This window comes from Schistocerca cancellata, chromosome 4 (assembly GCF_023864275.1).
Source record: "Schistocerca cancellata isolate TAMUIC-IGC-003103 chromosome 4, iqSchCanc2.1, whole genome shotgun sequence".
Classification (NCBI taxonomy): Eukaryota; Metazoa; Arthropoda; class Insecta; order Orthoptera; family Acrididae; genus Schistocerca; species Schistocerca cancellata.
Genome location: NC_064629.1, coordinates 533,184,866 through 533,203,727, shown reverse-complemented (window position 1 = coordinate 533,203,727; position 18,862 = coordinate 533,184,866). Strand labels below are relative to the sequence as shown.

General features: G+C 39.1%; 1 protein-coding gene across 1 annotated transcript in view; it reads left to right on the top strand.

Annotated features, from left to right (window-relative positions):
• Positions 1-18,862, top strand: part of LOC126184313 (nose resistant to fluoxetine protein 6-like) — a 331,804-nt gene that overhangs the window by 168,063 nt on the left and 144,879 nt on the right. Inside the window, exon 6 of the mRNA XM_049926689.1 lies at positions 11,163-11,330. Coding sequence (XP_049782646.1) covers positions 11,163-11,330 — 168 coding nt within the window. The remainder of the gene's footprint in view (positions 1-11,162; positions 11,331-18,862) is intronic.

Sequence of the window (18,862 nt, the reverse complement as noted above, 5' to 3'; positions counted from 1 at the left end):
CAACCTTCTTTTATGATTCTTGAACCAAGTGTTAGCTATGATTGAGTTATGCTCTGTGCAAAATTGTACCAGACGGCTTCCTCTTTCATTTCTTTTCTCCAATCCATATTCACCTACTATGTTTCCTTCTCTCCCTTTTCCTACTCTCGAATTCCAGTCACCCATGTCTATTAAATTTTCGTCTCCCTTCACTACCTGAATAATATCTTTTATCTCATCATACATTTAATCAATTTCTTCATCATCTGCAGAGCTAGTTGGCATATAAACTTGTACTACTGTAGTAGGTGTGGGCTTCGTGTGTATCTTGGCCACAATAATGTGTTCACTATGCTATTTGTAGTAGCTTACCCACACTCCTATTTTTTTATTCATTATTAAACCTACTCCTGCATTACCCCTATTTGATTTTGTATTTTTAACCCTGTATTCACCTGACCAAAAGTCTTGTTCCTCCTGCCACCGAACTTCACTAATACCCACTATATCTAACTTTAACCTATCGATTTCCCTTTTTAAATTTTCTAACCTACCTGCCCGATTAAGGGATCTGACATTCCATGCTCCGATCCGTAGAATGCGTTTTCTTTCTCCTGATAACGACGTCCTCTTGAGTAGTCCCCGCCCAGAGATCTGAATGGGGGACTATTTTACCTCTGGAATATTTTACCCAAGAGGACGCCATCATCATTTAACCATACAGTAAAGCTGCATGCCCTCGGGAAAAACTACGGCTGTAGTTTCCCCTTGCTTTCAGCCGTTTGCAGTACCAGCACAGCAAGGCTGTTTTGGTTAGTGTTACAAGGCCAGATCAGTCAATCATCCAGACTGTTACCCCTGAAACTACTGAAAAGGCTGCTGCCCCTCTTCAGGAACTACACGTTTGCCTGGCCTCTCAACAGATACCCCTCCGTTGTGGTTGCACCTATGGTACGGCCATCTGTATCACTGAGGCACGCAGGCCTCCCCACCAACAGCAAGGTCCATGGTGCATGGGTGGACTGCTTGCATACAATATATAAATTAAAATTTCAGTTCCGACATTACATTTTACTCTTAAAATTTTCATTAATTTACTGAAAGTGATGGGAAAATCGTTTTTGAGCAGTAAATGATATAATAATTGTATTAATACCTTACTCATGATTGTTTATCGAGCTAGTAAATCATTTACATTCCTTGCAGAGCATACTGGGGTGATTCTCTTCGAATATGTTGCATTCTTACAACATAACAAATAACTTTCTCATAACCAAAATTCTTTTTCAGTATTATTGTTCACTTATGGTTTCTTCACTTCTCGTTCCTCCATTACATAACTTTTCATTAAAATTTAGAACTGCAACTAACCACAACTTTAACAATTGCTTCCATAACAGCATCCAATTTGGCCTAACAGTGGCCTATATATAGATTCTTGTTAAGGCAGGCTTTCTGTAGTATTGTTTTAATTATGATTTCTGGTAATTTATTGTGGAGAAGATTTTGTACAAATAAGTTTAAACATAGCAGCATGGTCAGCAGCATATTAAACAAATATATCTGAGAGTAACTGTTCTGTGAAATACCAAGATTTTCCCATGCCAAATTTTGTAAAATGAAATTTTTTAACAATTAGTGTTGAAATATGTAAATTTAGCTGAAAAGAAATGGATATTTTAGTTTCCAAAAATCATTGTAAATCTAATGCTAAAACTTTATCATTTTGTGTAAGGAACACTGTTGCAAAACATGGTAAAGATAAGTAAATTAAAAATTGTTTACATTATGAACAATGAGTTTCATCATTATATAGAATTCATTTAAGTTATTTACATTTGTAGATTGATTATTACTACTTGTGCTGTTATACAATGGTTAGTGTTAGTTGAAAACTAAGACATGACCATACATACGGATTTATCGTGTATCATGTTGTTCTGATATCACCAGATTGAGTAGTTCAGTAGGCAAATCTTGGTCTGTTACATTATACATTACATATGTATAATGATATTAAATACATCAAAGTGATTGTTGTTAACAATACACAGTTTGACCATAAGTACATGCGGCTATGGTAATACAATTTATCACGCTTATGATTGCTATAGAAAATACAGAGTTAGACATTACGTATGTATGATAGCAATAATGCAAATTACCATATACATTTGCTGTTATAGGTGTTTCACAAAATTTAATTAGCTGCATGTACTTCTCATATAGCAGATATTTAAGACAGAGTACTTAGAATATAAAATTGAATATCATAACTTCTTATGAAAAATACGCAGCCAGGTAATACAACTAATAATTTTGCATTACAAAATTCCATATCATTTGGCAAATAATTCAGTTTTAGAGGAAAATTTGTGGTCCATTAGAAATAACTTCTCTTTTTTTAATAGTCTTTCTTTCTTTACCAACTTGATATTCTTATTGTTTCACTATGAAGGACACATGTTCTGGCATGAGAGATGTGAATATTTTAGCAGACAGAATAGCAATGGTGTCAAACTAGGTTCACAAAGTCTCAGGTTAGTAAAGCCTCAGTGGCATCATTCTACTTTTGTAAGATATCACTGCACTGTTGTCTGTTCACTCGGTAAGATTGGAGGGTAGTATGATGATAATCTGAGGCAGAGCTGTGATTGCAATAGCTTAAAAAACAGGTGAACCAGTCACAATTTCAGGCGGTGATCTCATGTGAATTCAGTGTCCTCTGGCATTTGGCTGCACCTAGCAGCAGCTCATGGCAGCTGATTTAAATGTTTCTTCTTCAGAGATATTAGTAGTGTACGATGAGCTGAGTGTGGGTGACGAAAACATATGGGCAGTAAAACTCTATACATGATAAAATGCATTCACATCTTGTTGCCTGAATCTCAAAGCACCATGTGAAACTTGTGATTCTAATTGTAAGTAATTATTAGTAAATTTACTGTGCTGACTTACAGCTTACAAGAAACATGTACCATAATGTTTACAACAGTAATGTTTCCAATAGCTTTCAGTTTAAATATTTATGAAGTATGTTTATTTTTATTTCTGTTATATTTTTATTTCAGTTAAAATATTTGTGAAGTATTTTTATGATTCTTATCTGTGGATTGTATGGCAGTAGATAATGACACACTGGCTGACAGAAATTGAGGTAGTAAGCTCATTAGCACAACATTATTGGCATAAAAACCTTATACTAAGCTAGGAGATAAAAGGGTGAGCCAAGCACTTCATCTTTCCTCCTCAAGTTGCTGGAGGTGATTGCACAAGCCAAAGTTACCATTCCTCCAACATCCAGACAAAGGGAGGAAGTAAGATTAGGGTTTAATGTCCCATCAACAGTGAGATCATTAGTGACAGAGCATGAGCTCATTTTGGGGAAGGAAATTGGCTGTGCCATTTCAGAGCAACCATCTCAACATTTGCCTTAAGTGACTTAGGGAAATTCGAGAAAATCTAGATCTGATTGGGGATTTGAAATGTGGTCATCCCAAATACAAGTGTGGCAACTTACCACTGAGTTATCTCACTTGGTAATATCCAGTTGAGATAAAACGATAACAGACATCAGTGTGGATGTGTGTCATAGATACAGATGTCCACAAGAGGTGGCACATGCCCCCTTCTTGAATTTAGGGTACAGACTATTTATGCATTTCTAGAAGTGATTGTCTACAATTCTACTCAACAGCAGATTTAGCATTGATTTATCTAGCTTAGTATTGGCCCTGGGTTACCCTTTACCCATAACCAAAACATGTAACTTTCAAACTGTGTTTTATTGAACTTCAGCTGTGGCAGTCAGTTTTAAAAAATAGGTACATGTAAGAAGGCAGCAGTGTGATGCATTTTGCACACAGAGAATACCATATTTTACCGACTACAAAATGCTACAGACCAAAAAATGCACCTTAATTCTTAAGCAGTTTTTTAAAAAAATAACATTTTTATTATTAGATTGCAAAGCCAGACAAAAAAAATTCTTACTTTATAAAACCAAACTGATCTTTAAAATCCCTGAAAATCACTATCTGAACTTTCATCTTCTTCTTCCTTTTCATCATCATTGTCCTCTTCACATTTACACTCATATTCAGAAAAAATGGAACAACTTGAACGACTAGCAATAGGACGTTCATATTCACAGGACATATACTGGATTATGTTCTGCAAAAATGATTTGCATTTGAACTATGTCAGCCTGCAGGTTCAAAGTCAACATCAATATCACGGCAGAACACCAAGTACTAGTAAAATGTGCCTGCGGCTCTTGCTGTCACTATAAACCAAAGGTAACAGAACAGTGTGACTTGTGCAGGCATGCACGATGCCTCACAGACATATGCGCAGACCGTACCGTCAGATCAATGAGTTTGAAAGATGGCATGTTATTGGCATAAGAGAATGTGGTGCATCCATCTGGAAACTGCTGTTCACATGGGACAAAGTGTTTTGGCAGTGGAACAGGTGTGTGCAGAATGGTTCATGGAAGGCCATAGAATTCAATGAGATGGGCCAGGTCGCACCACCCAGACCCCTGGCCCCCGCTCGAGAAGATAGACACCTCATCCAAATGGCATTGCAGGACAGATCTGCATCCTCCTTGGCTCTGGCAGAACAGGGTAAGACATCGTACATTGTCTGGGGTGACAGTTCTTCACAGCATGGATTAAGTGCACATCACCCACTACTCTGCCTACTTTTCACGAATGTGGAGAAACGTGGTGGATGGCAGTAGTGTATGGAACAGTGTCACTGGAGTCAGGAATGGCATCAGCTAGTGTTTTCAGACAAATTCAGGTTCTGTTTTGTTGAAAAAGATAGCTGTATTTTGGTTTGCCGCCAACAGGGATGGGCATCACAGGACTGCATTCACACAAGGCATGCAGCACCAACTGAAGGCCTTATGGTGTGGTGTGCTATTGGGTACAGGCACAAATTACAACTGGTGTGTGTCCAGACACTGTGACCTGTATGACCTACGTGAATGACATCCTGCGACCCATAGCCATACCCTTTCTGCACGACGCACCAGACCCAATTTTTCAGCAAGACAGTGCATGACCACATGCTGCCACACGAACCCAAGCCTTCTTGGTGTCACTGGATGTCAGCCTTTTACCCTGGCCCATCAGATCACCAGACTTGTCACCAACTGAAAGTGTGTGGGATATGGAAAAACGACGGGTGTAGCACTGCGACACAATGCCAACCTCCACAGATGAACTTTGGTACCAGGTGAGTGCAGCATGGATGGTTATGCAGCAGGACACTATTTGCACCTTATATGCATCGATGCGATCATGCGTGGAACAAGTTATCAGGGCCCATGGCAGACCCTGTCCCTACTAGGCAACAGGACACCTGCTGAACTGAGGTGGTTGAAATGCCAATAATTTCTGCAGAACATTCTAATGTACATGTCCTGTGAATATGAATGTCCTATCTCTAGTTGTTCGGCATGTTCTGTTTTTCTGAACATAAGTGTAAGATGATCTTCACTGCCATTGAGAGCGTTACTTATGCTACACTTTTTAAAAGATTTATCAGTAATGTCTTCTCTCACTCTGAACCATGACTGTTTTATCCACTGACCCACTTGTCTGATCATAGGTCATTTTAAAGCCTCCTTCAGTGTGAATTCAGGTATGGTTTCATCCATACATTTGTGCCATTTCTCTCTCATATACAGTTTAAATTGTTTATTTATTGAGACATCAAGAGGTTGAAATTGTGAAGTAAGTCCTCCTGGAAAAGCAGCAAACACTATCTTTTCCGGTCTCAATTTCTTTTCCACTGAATTTTTCATATTACTCATGTTTCTCACATTGGTGCACTGCTGCTGCCAGTTGAATCCAATGATGCCATATAGAGATGTATGTTTCCCAGGGCACTGAGTATATGGTCATTTTTAAGACTGGTGGAAATTTTAAATCAAACACTGGACATTTTTCTATTAATGTGGCGTATAAGATGCACCTGAATTTTGGAGGCAATTTTTTGAAGAAAAAAAGTGCATCTTATGTTCCATAAAATATGGTACTTTGCGATATTCCCAGTGTGATCTCTCTCTCTATCCCATGCTTCACACTCCAGCCACTGCCACCTTCTCTGCTAACTGGAAACGCAGGAATGAGTGGTACATTCAGGCACAGTTCCAAAGTTGCTTCCATTCAGTGCTGCCTTGATTCGAAGAAACAAAAAAGAGTCATCTGGAGATTAGATTAGTTTTTCGTTCCATAGATCCGTGCTGAGGAGTTCCTCATGGATGTGGAACTTGTCAATTTTTTTTTTAAGCTGAACAATACTAATAGTATGAATATATACAATACATCATTTGTTTCTATTAAAAAATTCGTCAATGGAGTAGAAGGAGTTGGCCACTAGTAAGTCTTTCAGGCTCCTTTTAAACTGATCTTTATTTGTAACTAAATTTTTTATGATTGCTGGCAAATTATTGAAGATGAGTGTTCCTGAGTAGTGGACCCCTTTTTGAACTAAAGTAAGTGCTTTTAAGTCCTTGTGCAGATCATTTTTGTTCCTGGTATTGTATGTATGAACTGAGCTGTTTGTTGGAAAAAGAGATAAATTATTTTGGACAAATTTCATTAAGGAGTAAATACACTGAGAGGCAGTAGTTAGTATACCCAGTTCTTTGAAGAGGTTTCTACAGGACGTTCGTGAATTTACTCCACAAATAATACATTTTACACACTTTTGGACTCTGAAAACTTTTGTTTGACTTGAAGAGTTATCCCAAAATATTATACCATATGACATTATGGAATGAAAGTAGGCAAAGTATGCAAGCTTTTTCATTTTTATGTCGCCTATGTCTGCTAACACTCGAATTGCAAATACAGATTTGTTAAGATGTTTCTGCAGTTCTGTGATGTGCTCCTCCCAACTGAATTTATTATCAAGTTGTAATCCCAGGAATTTAAGACTGTCAACCTCTTCTATCTGTTCTTCTTCATACTTTATGCATATGCTGGGTGGAAACCTCTTACAGGTTCTGAATTGCATATAGTGAGTCTTTTCGAAGTTTAATGTCAGTGAGTTGGCTTTAAACCATTTATTAATATCCATGAAAATATCATTAGCAGAGCTTTCTAGAACTACACTCAACATACTATTTATTGCAATACTTGTGTCATCTGCAAACAAAACAAACTCTGCTTCTGGCCGTGTAACTGATGAGAGATCAAGCAATGGCCCTAAGATGGATCCTTGTGGGACACCACATGTAATTTCTTCCCATTCTGATGATGACTGATGACTTAATTCACTAGTCCCTTGCATTGACACCCTTTGTTTCCTGTTAGCGAGGTATGACTTGAACCATTTTGCAGCACTGCCCGTGACACCATAGAATTCTAATTTATTTAAAAGGATGTTGTGGTTCACACAATCGAATGCCTTTGACAAATCACAGAAAATACCTGCTGCTTGTAACTTGTTATTTAATTAATTAAGTACATTTTCACTGTAGGTGTAAATAGCCTTCTCGATATCAGAACTCTTCAGAAATCCAAACTGTGTTCTATATAATATGTTATTTGTGGTCAGATGGTTGAGAAGCTGCCTGTACATTACTTTTTCTAAAATTTTTGAGAATGCTGGCAAAAGTGAAATCGGTCTGTAGTTTGATGGTATCTCTTTATCCCCTTTCTTGAATAGAGGCTTAACATCTGCATATTGTAGCCAGTTAGGAAATGTCCCAGTTATAATTGACTGGTTACACAAGTAACTTAGAATTGTACTAAACTCACAAGAACATGCCTTAATAAACTTTGTTGATATTTCATCGTAACCACTAGAATGCTTTGTTTTTAAAGATTTTATTATGGAAGTTATTTCTTTTGGTGAAGTGAGTGACATATTCATGTACCTGAAGCTATTTGTAAAGGGTAGTTTCAGATATTCTTTGGAGCCTTTGCTAACTTCATGATGTCACCTGCAGTGTCTCTCTCTATATGGCAACATTGGATTCAACTGGCAGCAGCAGTGCACTGATGTGACAAACATGAGTAATTTGGAAAATTCTGTGGAAAAGAAATTGAGACCAGGAAAGATAGAGCTTGCTGTTTTTCCAGGAGGACTTATTTCACAATTTCAACCTCTTTATGTCTCAATAAATAAACAATTTAAACTGCATATGAGAGAGGAATGGGACAAATGGATGAATGAAACCCTACATGAATTCACACCGAAGGAGGCTTTAAAATTCTGACGGATATAAATATGCTGCAGTAACATCCATGTACAAAACTGGAGATAAGCAAACCATCTCTGATTACAGATGTATGTCACTCTTCCAAGCCTTTCCAAAAGTGCTTGAGAAAGTGACCTATGTTACTGACTCATTTAACTGATCAAAACTTTTTGACCATCTCTCATTTTGGCTTTTGTAAAAGATTCTCCACACTGAAAGTAATACAAGACCTCACAAGTGATACCGACTGAGCTAAAAAAGAAAACTTACCTTGTTGGTATATTCTGTGACCTTGCCCCAAGCCTTTGATAGTGAGGATCACAAAATTCTACTTAAGAGACTAAAGTGTTATGACATCTCCCTTGTATGGATGGAATCTTAGTGTTGTAATGGAATGCAGAGGGTCACAAAAGAGGCTCGATCTTAGGCGTGAAAATAGTTTCAGAATGTGAAGTGCCTCAGGGATAGGTACTGGGCCGGCTCTTGTTTCTAACCTACATAAATGTTCTTCTAATGGCTTTAAATGGCAGTTCAAAGACTGTAATGTTTGCTGATGGTGCAAGTGTACTAATCAAGAGTCCTAACTCATCCCTGCCAGACACAACTCAGTTGAGAGCTGAACAGGTCTACAAGTGCTTCGCAGGTAATGCACAGTTCAGTCACATTAATGTGACCACTGCCTATGTTCGACATCAACATGCAATAACCACTCAAAGATGGTAGGTGGCAACATTACTGGTGGAGGGTATATAAAGCGTGTCAGGGAGACTAGGAAAGCAGTGCAGTCATTGTTGTAATGTGGCTATAGCAATTTATCTGACATCCAAATGGGTATGATCATTGACTTTCAGGCCAAGGGTGGAAGTATTTCTGAAATAGATAAGTTTGTAAACCGTTCATATGCTGCTGTGGTTGAAGTACACCATGCGTGGAAAATTTGAATCTAATCTGATTCTCTAGTTTCAGGGATTTAAAATTTTTGTTAGCTACATGGCAAGTAGTAGTGTTTGTTATTAAGTTGTATAACAAGTATACTTTAAATAGGACTCCATATTCGTAGGAGTAAAAATATTTTCTTTGAAAAATGCAATTGTGATCAAGTAAATATTAAGCTACTAATGGCAGATAAAGAAAAGCTGTATAATAAAACTAATGAACCAGCAACATTTTTCAAACTACAGCTTTCTTACTGACATACTAGATTAACATTACAATGGCAGCCAGAGATAGTGGTCGTGTGTGTGAGAGTTACATTTGTGTGAATATGTATGTGTGTGCATTTTCTAATTCAGAAGAAGGCTTTTTGGCCAAAAGTTTACTTATTTAGCAGTCTTTTTGTTGTGCCTCTCTGTGATGCAACACCTCCACTCTACCCTTTTCATAATATCGTCATTATTCCATCGTGGATTTTGCATTGTTTCAATAAATGTTATACATCACACGCAACAATACATCCATTGCAACATCAGCAATGAAGTTTAATTACCTTGGTATGTTTGCTATTGCTTCTGATTTTGTTTGGGATGTTTCCTGCAATAATTTACTTGCCTTTGGCATTAACATGTATTCCCTGTACTGTATACCATCCTTGGTTTACAAGAACTTTCCAAAAGTTGCCTTTAGGAAATGGTTTATAAGATTTTCCTGATAGCTTTCTCTATTTCTTTGTTAACACATGATCAGGCTGTTAAATAGCATCTGTGAGGTACAGCAGACACTAAAACATTTGTATGTATCACAGACACTAAAGTTTCCTTTAGGACTTGTCTAGTGCCTGCTAATTCACTTTTTGCAACATCATTTGATCCCACACAGTTTATTACATAGTCTCTTCTCAGTAAAACTGAGAGCTGCTGACAGTTTTTTTACTCACCTCATTCATAGGTGTGACAAGTAAAATGTTTCATTCAGCATAAAGCCGGTGCTTCTTCTACTCTCTCTCTCTCTCTCTCTCTCTCTCTCTCTCTCTCTCTCTCTCTCTCTCTCTCTTTCCAAATAACTGAATTTAAATACAATTCAGAAAGGGTTGCACTTTGTTATTTCCATTTTGAGAATTTTCACATCCAGTCACTTGAGCGAGAGGATTGTTTCTCCTTCTAAACACTTTGCAGTCTTCTGCAGATACAGAATTTTAGTTGAAGCCAAACATTTGAAAGTACTTTTTTGTGTTTGTCAAGGGAATACTATTTACAGCACCCTACTTTTTGCTTTTTCTTGGTCGGTCCCCTAGAATCAAAATATTGTCCAATTTTATGCAACAGTGCTTTATTATTTTGGTTGTCATAACATTAATTCACGAGAATTCAAAATTTCCATTTGTTTCCTCGACCTACTTTCTTTTATGTGATGACTTTCTCCATTTAAACATTTGTTGTACTCTATCATCATATCATACTTATATTTTAATATTTGATTATCATCTGATAAATGAGAGATAAAATCATTTATACCATATTTTACCTATTTAAATATTCTAGTTTTAACAAGTTTCAGCATACCTTTAGTAGTGTACCACTCTGCATTTAATTTGTAACACTTCTTGATGTGTTGACTGTGTATTGCCATTTATGTACTAGTTTCTTTTGCTACTTCTATATCATTACAACAAAATATTAGGTACACATTCTGTCACACTCTTCCCTAGCTTCTGTACACATTTTGCACTTTTCACCACTCCAACTTTCATCACTCCCAACTGCCATAATTTTCTGAATTGTATTTACATTTGATCTTCTTTAATGTGACTCACATTTTTATATTAATTAAAAGATAATTCTCTTTTTTACCATAACTTTTAATCCTACTGCTTAATATAGTAATTTACTAGGTGAAATGAGAATATGGTTCATTTATTTGTAAGCATGTCTCTAGTGTACAGAATATAAATCTAGTAAGCATGTCTCTAATGTACATATTATAAAATTATCAATTTATATGTTCTTTCTGTTGCATAATGTTTCAGGACCGCTGAATAGCATCTTAGTATGTTTCTCCATATATTCCAATGTACCCATAATACTCGACACCCAACTTGGTAGTGACTCTGTCCCAGCAATACATGGCCTGCGATTCATGGGTATGGGTTGGATCATCATGGTGCACACTGTTTTCTATCTCAGTGATTATGCCGGTATGTAAAAACCATAGGAAAATGCAAGTTTTGGTGTCAATCACATATTCCTATTAGAAGTCAAATTAAATATTCATTTGATACTGGACTAGTGCCACACAAAGTTTATCCATAATGCAGTGAATGAGCAAGAAAAAGTCATATAAAATATTGTTTTATTGCATCTGTAATATTATTGACCATAGCAATTTTTATGACTAATGAGGGCTATTGAATCATAGATTGTCACAGTTCCCACACAGGAACTTGGGTGCTATTAAGTCCACCATATTACTGGAACAAGACAAAATTATATTACTAAGATCTCAGCAGTGTTTGCACAGATATCCACTTGAAACCTTTCTTGGTGTATCCATTTATTTCAATAATTTCATGCGGATTTATTTACTTTGCCATTATATTTTTCTACTGGCATTTGGGAAATGCCTCTTTAAGAGTTAACTGCTATTGAATTCATATCTCATAATAAATTGTAGTTATATAAACATGTTACATGAATAGCCATGATACACTTCACAGGTACCTGCCCTCCTCCCCTTCACTTTGCACCCTACCTCCCCCCCCCCCCCCCCTCTCTCTCTCTCTCTCTCTCTCTCTCTCTCTCTCTCGCTCGCTCGCTCGCTCGCTCTCTCTTCCTCTCTGCAACACCCCGCTCCCAACACACACACACACACACACACACACACACACACACACACACACACACACACACACATATCAATCCTACATTTCATACCATAGGCTAGTTGTGACCCTTTTTTAAGTATCAAATATTAACAACGTTATATAGCACAATTTTAATACCTAATCCACTTAGATGAAATGCTCACTTCACTTGTAAAAACAGATTGAAGGCATAAGTCCAAGTTGGCTTAAACATGTATATGTTATTGTATAATCATTTTATTTTGATCTTATAATAAATATAGCTTTGAAGTAAGGCAAATCAGTGCACTTGTAGACTCACACAAAATTACATGTTTAATCACAATAATTTACACACTCAGAGAAGATATGATTTTTGTCTTCCAAGTTCACCGCATGCACACTGCAGGAAAGGTGGAAGGTGATAGGGTTCAGATGTTTGTTTAGCAGCTGTGACTGAAGCTCAGACATTAAACAGGAGTCCTGAAGCTCCTTAAACATTGGCCGTTGTGATAGCAGCGACACAGTGCCAGGAAAGAATGCATCTGAGCATACACTCCTCCCCAACTTTTGGAGGACTCCTGTCTCTTATTGCTCTATACATCTTTCCTAATCTTCCTTCTAAATCTTCATAAATATCTGTAGCCTGCTTTTCACTGTGGCTTTTTCTTGTCATAAATGACCTCTTTTGTTGAAATATCCACCATTCTGTTTACTAGAATGCTTCAGTTCACCTTTGCCAAGCAGATGTTGCTGTATGTTGATAATTGTGGGATAATTTATACAAATGAGTGTTGTCTGTTCTGTCAGGCATGCAGTGTCATATACATGAATAATTGTTGTGAAAGGAATGGAAAATAAATGGGATAGGAAAGCCACACAGAGTATTGTGGCAATGCAATGGCAAGATTGTAAAATTTGTGGCAGTAACCTGATGCTTCACTTCCCTGGAACAGTATTATTGCTGCGTGGTCACCCAGATACATTTCCCATGAGCCCCAAATTCCCAACTTCCCATTCATTACACTGCAATGACCCCTCCCCTTAAACCCACCACTCACAGATTTCTGATCCCTGTAAGAATTCAGACATTGGTTGTGCATCTGCACAGAAACTTTTTCGTTAAACAGCCATTACATCCATAGAATTATAGATATGAGTGGCATCTGTTCTGCTGGACATGTCTGACAGAGCAGACACCACCCACGTCTACAAATTACCCCATTGCTTATGATACTCAGGATCTTTTTACATTGTTCCACAATTATCACCATAACAGCAACATCTGCTTGGTAAAGGTGAACTGCAACATTCTAGTAAACAGAATGGTGGATGTTTTGACTAAAGAGGATATTTATGACACTTGTGATGAAGCAACTGGGACATATACATGAATAATTGAGGTGAATCAGAAATCTGCGAGTGGAAGGTTAATGGGCGGGGGTTGTTATGGTGCAGTGAGCAGGAAGTTTGGAATTTGGGGCTGATGGAAAGTGTGTCTAGATGGCCAAGGCAGTTAACACAACCATTCTAGACATGCAGAGCATTTGGGTTCGAGTCCCAGTCAGGCATACATTTTCAACTCCTACCGTTGTGTTGCCTCAATGCCCAGTATGGCTTTAAGTCATTATTATTTTCATCCTATCACTTTCCCATCTCATTTCATTTCCATTACTTTCACCCCAATTATTCATGAATGGGATGATTGTTCCATCCACTGTGTATATGCTTCAGGAGAGCAAGTGTTGATCTGGAATCTGTTATTACCATGATTTGGTCTTCCATTTATAGGTAAGCATATTTTAGGCCCTTTTAAAATGGTTCTCAACTGTTTAGTTTGATCAGCAATTTTGATTGGAAGAATAAATTTTCCTTTGTTCCTGGAAACAGAATCCCATTTAGTGCATCCATATCGTTTTTTTCTGAAGAGTCAGTCAGTTTGTAGTCGATGCTTTTCCATTAGGAGGCATAGTTTGCAAGGATGACATAAAGATGAAATCTAACAAGACATTGGACTAAAAAGTTGTGCACTGGAAACCAATATCAAAACAGTGTAAGATATAAGTGGATGTGCTCCTAATAGTACAGGGTGCAACAGAAACACCTGTCAGTTTTGAAACTAAAACAACATTTCAGGGGAAAGTGTAAATATTCATTTTTTTTTATAAAGCTACATTTTGTTTCTCGTGGAGGATTAGTGTTGCTATAGCAAGAACAAAAATGATTTATAGAACATATTACTCTATACAGCAACACGTAAGATACGGTTGTGGCTAACTGAACACTCTGACTGGACAGCAGTAATACACAGTACAGAGTAGGCCAAGAACTTATTTGTGACCACTTAAATAATACTGTTTCCATCACAGCTCACCAGGGCACCAATCCAGGTGGCCTCTGTAAGCGGGCCTGTGAACTGTAAACACTGGTACCAAAAAAAAGCAGTTGTACTCAAGAAGCACTGATACCTAAAAATGCTGGTACTGTGGAAAAAAGCATTGATCTCACAAGGGACTAAGATTATGAGTCACAGAAAACACCAGTGACAGTGTTGATGCCCATTTCATTGCCCGATGATGGCAGCTGCTGTAGCATGCTGCACGAAGGCACCAGCAAGTAGGGACAGAAATGATGAGGAGATGGTTTGGCGTGCCATCCCCTTTTTCATGAGAGGCCATAGGGCATGGTCAGGGATGACATCTCCATAGCGACATCCTTGTCGAGGTCAGCTGTTGGTGCCGGAGGTGTCATCAGTGGAGGCATTGGAGATGATGGCTGCACAAGACCCAACAATGGAAGTGGTGGCGGCTATGGTGTCAGTTACTGCAGGGGCTGCACCAGCGACGGTGGTCGAGGAGTGGGGCACAAGCAGGAACTCCAGACAGTGATATGCCAGACAGCAACCCCTGCTGTAGCGTGACCTGGATCGGCAGGGGTTGGAGGAGGTGGTGGGCTCTGCAGAACAGACCCTGCCATGTGCGGCTGCAGCTGCTCAAAGTGATGATACATCCACCTGCCTGGAGTGTGGCTTACAGACAGATGATGACCCCCGTGATGCTCAATGATGGCGGGAACTCAGTTTGGCTGGCGGCCGAAACTATGGGCCCAAACAGGCATGCCTGGCCAGAACCATCGAAGATCTGTTGATGCCAGTGGATGTGGCTTGGGATGCAGCAGGTGAAGGATGGTCTGTGGTCAGTGTCTCTATGGCAGCAGGCAGCTGTGCCGGGCTCTTGTCCTCCACTTGAATGAAACAGTATGAACTCAAAAAATGGTCTAAAGTGCCTTCAGAAAACGTTCCAGATACTTAATTCCGCATCTGAGTTTTAAATGTCCAAACCATGTGTTCTGCCTCACCATTACATTGAGGATGAAACAGGGGAGCTGTGAGATGCGAACACCACAATCCTGACAAAATATGCAAATTCTTGAGAAAGAAATGGGGGGACATTATTGGTAACGTTCATATACAAAAATCCCTCAACTACAAAAATCTTAGACAGGGATGAATTAGTGGTTGCCACATACGTGGACAGACAGTGTGCAGTGTAGGGAAACATAGAATAGGCGTTCACTACAATGAGCCAATACTGATTTAGGAAGGGCCCAACAAAATCAATATGTAGACGCTCCCATGGGTGCAGTGGCATGGCCATGAGAAGAAAGATACCCACGGGACTGCCTGTTGCTAAACACAGTGAGTACAAGTGGCAACAAGCTGTGTAATGTCCCCATCTATGCCTGACCAGTGCACGTGCTGGTGGAACAAAGCTTTGATGTGAGAGGTCTCTCAATGACTGACATGCAGAAATCACAGTACATTATGCCCTAAGGAAGCAGGAATCATAACCTGGGGAGCAGTGTGTTCCATAGCTGACAAAAGAACCCCACCAAACACAGAAAAGTGGTGCTGAAGGGAGAAGTAATTATGCAAGGTATCAGAGGCACAGCCCGGCGGTTTTTCCAGCCAACTGTGCTGCACAAAAGAGAGGACCCGACTAAGCACAGGATCCACAGCAACGACCGATGCTATCGTGGCACTAGTGATGGGAAAACCATCGACTGTGTTCTGATTCTCAATATCTAAAATGGAACAAAGCAACTCATCCTGATCGAACACCAGGTCTGGCCAGATCGGAAGGAGAGATTAGGCTTCAGTGTTGGCACGTTGCACTGTCAGCCGGTAATGGCTCTAATAATGATAATGGGAGAGGAAGAAAGCCCACCGCTGCAAACAATTCGCTGCCATTATCAGCACTGAAGCGGAAGGGTAAAAAACAGCAGCCAACCACTTGTGATCCATGCTTAAATGAAACCTAGAACCATACAAGAAGACATGAAATTTCTTGAGGGCAAACACAATCACTAAAGCCTCCTTTTCAGTCTGAGAATACTGCCGCTGGGAGAAGAGCAAGATAATAACTCAGTGGAACTGATAATGAATGTGCTGCACCAAACAATTGACCAGCTGCACTGTGGTGGTGTGCACGTTAGAAGGTGGCAACACTATGCATTCTGCACAGAGAAAGACAGAGAATACATTGTGGTGTAGCCAGGGCGTTTCTGTCTCTGTCCCATGCTTCATGCCCCAGCTGTTTCCTAAAGTGGTAAGTGGTAATGATGAGGTGAGTGCTACACTGGGCCCATGTTTCTCCTTCTGATTCTGCCTGGCAGAATTTATATGCTTGTAAAACTATTACTGTCATATCTTAACATAATACTTGTTGTGTCAGCTTTATGCCTCCCATAGTGAACACAACAGTAGATACATAAGCTCGCCATACCTAAACTAATGTGAAAATTAATCCTAAATGTTCTACGTCCACTCCGATGTGTGTTCTACAGGCAGACATGGCAGAATGGCACTATTGTCAGGATCATCAGATGATACACTGCTCCTTGCCACTGTGTTTCCCCCCATTCCTCATCATCTTATAAGCACACTTCCATAGCTGTCACTGCCAACTGCATGCAAATTTCAGATAATACATTCACTTTGGCCTCTGCCACATCACACCATGCATTACTGCCCATATTCGACAATTTTAAAATAGTTATGTATCTAAAAATTATTGACCTGAGAGGGTACCAGTAGTGATATTTTTTTAAAACAGTTTACAAGATGTACAATTTTTCTTCCACCGTTTTTCTCCAACATTTGAGGCTTTAATGAAACAAATTGGTTACACATGTAACATTCAAAGTATTTTCCATCACTGGCCACTACTTTCTCCATCTTTCGGGCAGTGTACGAATCCTGGTTCGAAAAAACTGTTCATCTTTTGAAGCGGTCCACGAATCGATCTAATTTCTGACTTCTTCATGAGATCAGAAGTGTTGGTCAGCCAGGCCATGCAACATTGATCTAAACAGGTGATAATCAGAGGAAGCAATATCTGGAGAATACGACAGGTGAGGTAGGACTTCCCATTTTAACGTTTCCAAGTACGTTTTGACCTCTTTTTCAACATGGGGTTGAGTGTTGCCATGCTGCAAAATCACTTTATCGTGCTTCTCGCTGTATTGTGGCCGTTTGGCTTTTAATGCTCTGCTCAAACGCATTGATTGCATTCCATAACGAGCACCTGCGATTGTGTCACTTGGTTTTAACACCTCATAGTACACGACGCTGAGCTGGTCCCACAAGTGCAGAGCATGATCTTGGAGCTGTGAATATTCGGTTTGTCCGTCGACGTGGAAGCATGGCCGGGATATACCCATGATTTTTTGCATTTAGGGTTACCGTAATGAATCCATTTTTCATCCCTGGTCAAAATGTGATGCAGAAATCCCTTAAATCTTTGCCTCTGAAGCAGCTGTTCACAAACACACAAATGCCGTTCAACATCTCTTGGTTTCAGCTCACACGGGACCCAAGTTCCTTCTTTCTGAATCATGCCCATAGCCTTGAGAGACATTTTGAAATGGATTGCTGTGTCACTCCCACTAATCGTGCCAATTCTTCTTGAATTTGACACAAGTCTTCACTCAGCAATGTCTCCAATTCTGCATCTTCGAAAACATTCTCTCTTCCACCACTATGCCGGTCTACAACGTTAAAATCACCGTTCTTGAAGCATTGAAACCACTCACGACACATTCTTCCACTAATAGCATCCTTACCATATGTACTTGAGAGCATTTGATGAGACTCAGCCGCTGTTCTCTTCATATTGAAACAAAACAGTAACACCTCCCGTAAATGACGAGAATTAGGCTCATAAACTGACATTTTCAATCAAGAACAACAATATGATGCAGATACAAAGTGACTAATGTTTGAATGAGGTTATGTTGACCGAGGTCCAAGCTAACTGCCTGACGTCTGCGATCTGTTTCTTTCGACCGCTGCTTAGGGTTGTGGCCACCTATCGGAAAATGGTGGTAGCAAAGTTGTACACCAGGTAATAAACCCCTGGTTGGGAACCACTGTGCTAGATACATCAGTATTGCTGTGCATGCATTAGGGTCACTCAATACCTGTTATAGGTAGGCCTACTATTAGATACATCAGGACTGCTGTAAATAACAAGTTAATTAAATTCCTGTGACCTATGTTTTTTTTTTTTTTTTTAATCATAGCTGTGCTAAGTCTTGTACACCAGTTTTGTACTTTAAATGAAGTTGTTATCAGCATCACGTGCAGGTAACAGTGGAGAAACAACATCAGGAAATGTCATAGTAAACTTAAATGCTTCATTTTTTAAAATACCTTTGGCACCTTGAAACCGCATATTTAGTTGTGAATAAATGGTATCACTCATTGGGTAAAAAAGTATCAGATCTAGTTACTGGCTCTGTCAGCCTTTCATCCTCACAAAGGTTATCAAAGTGCTTCTTTACTATTTGCATTAATTTTTATGAAACTGACACTCAACAGCTCCATT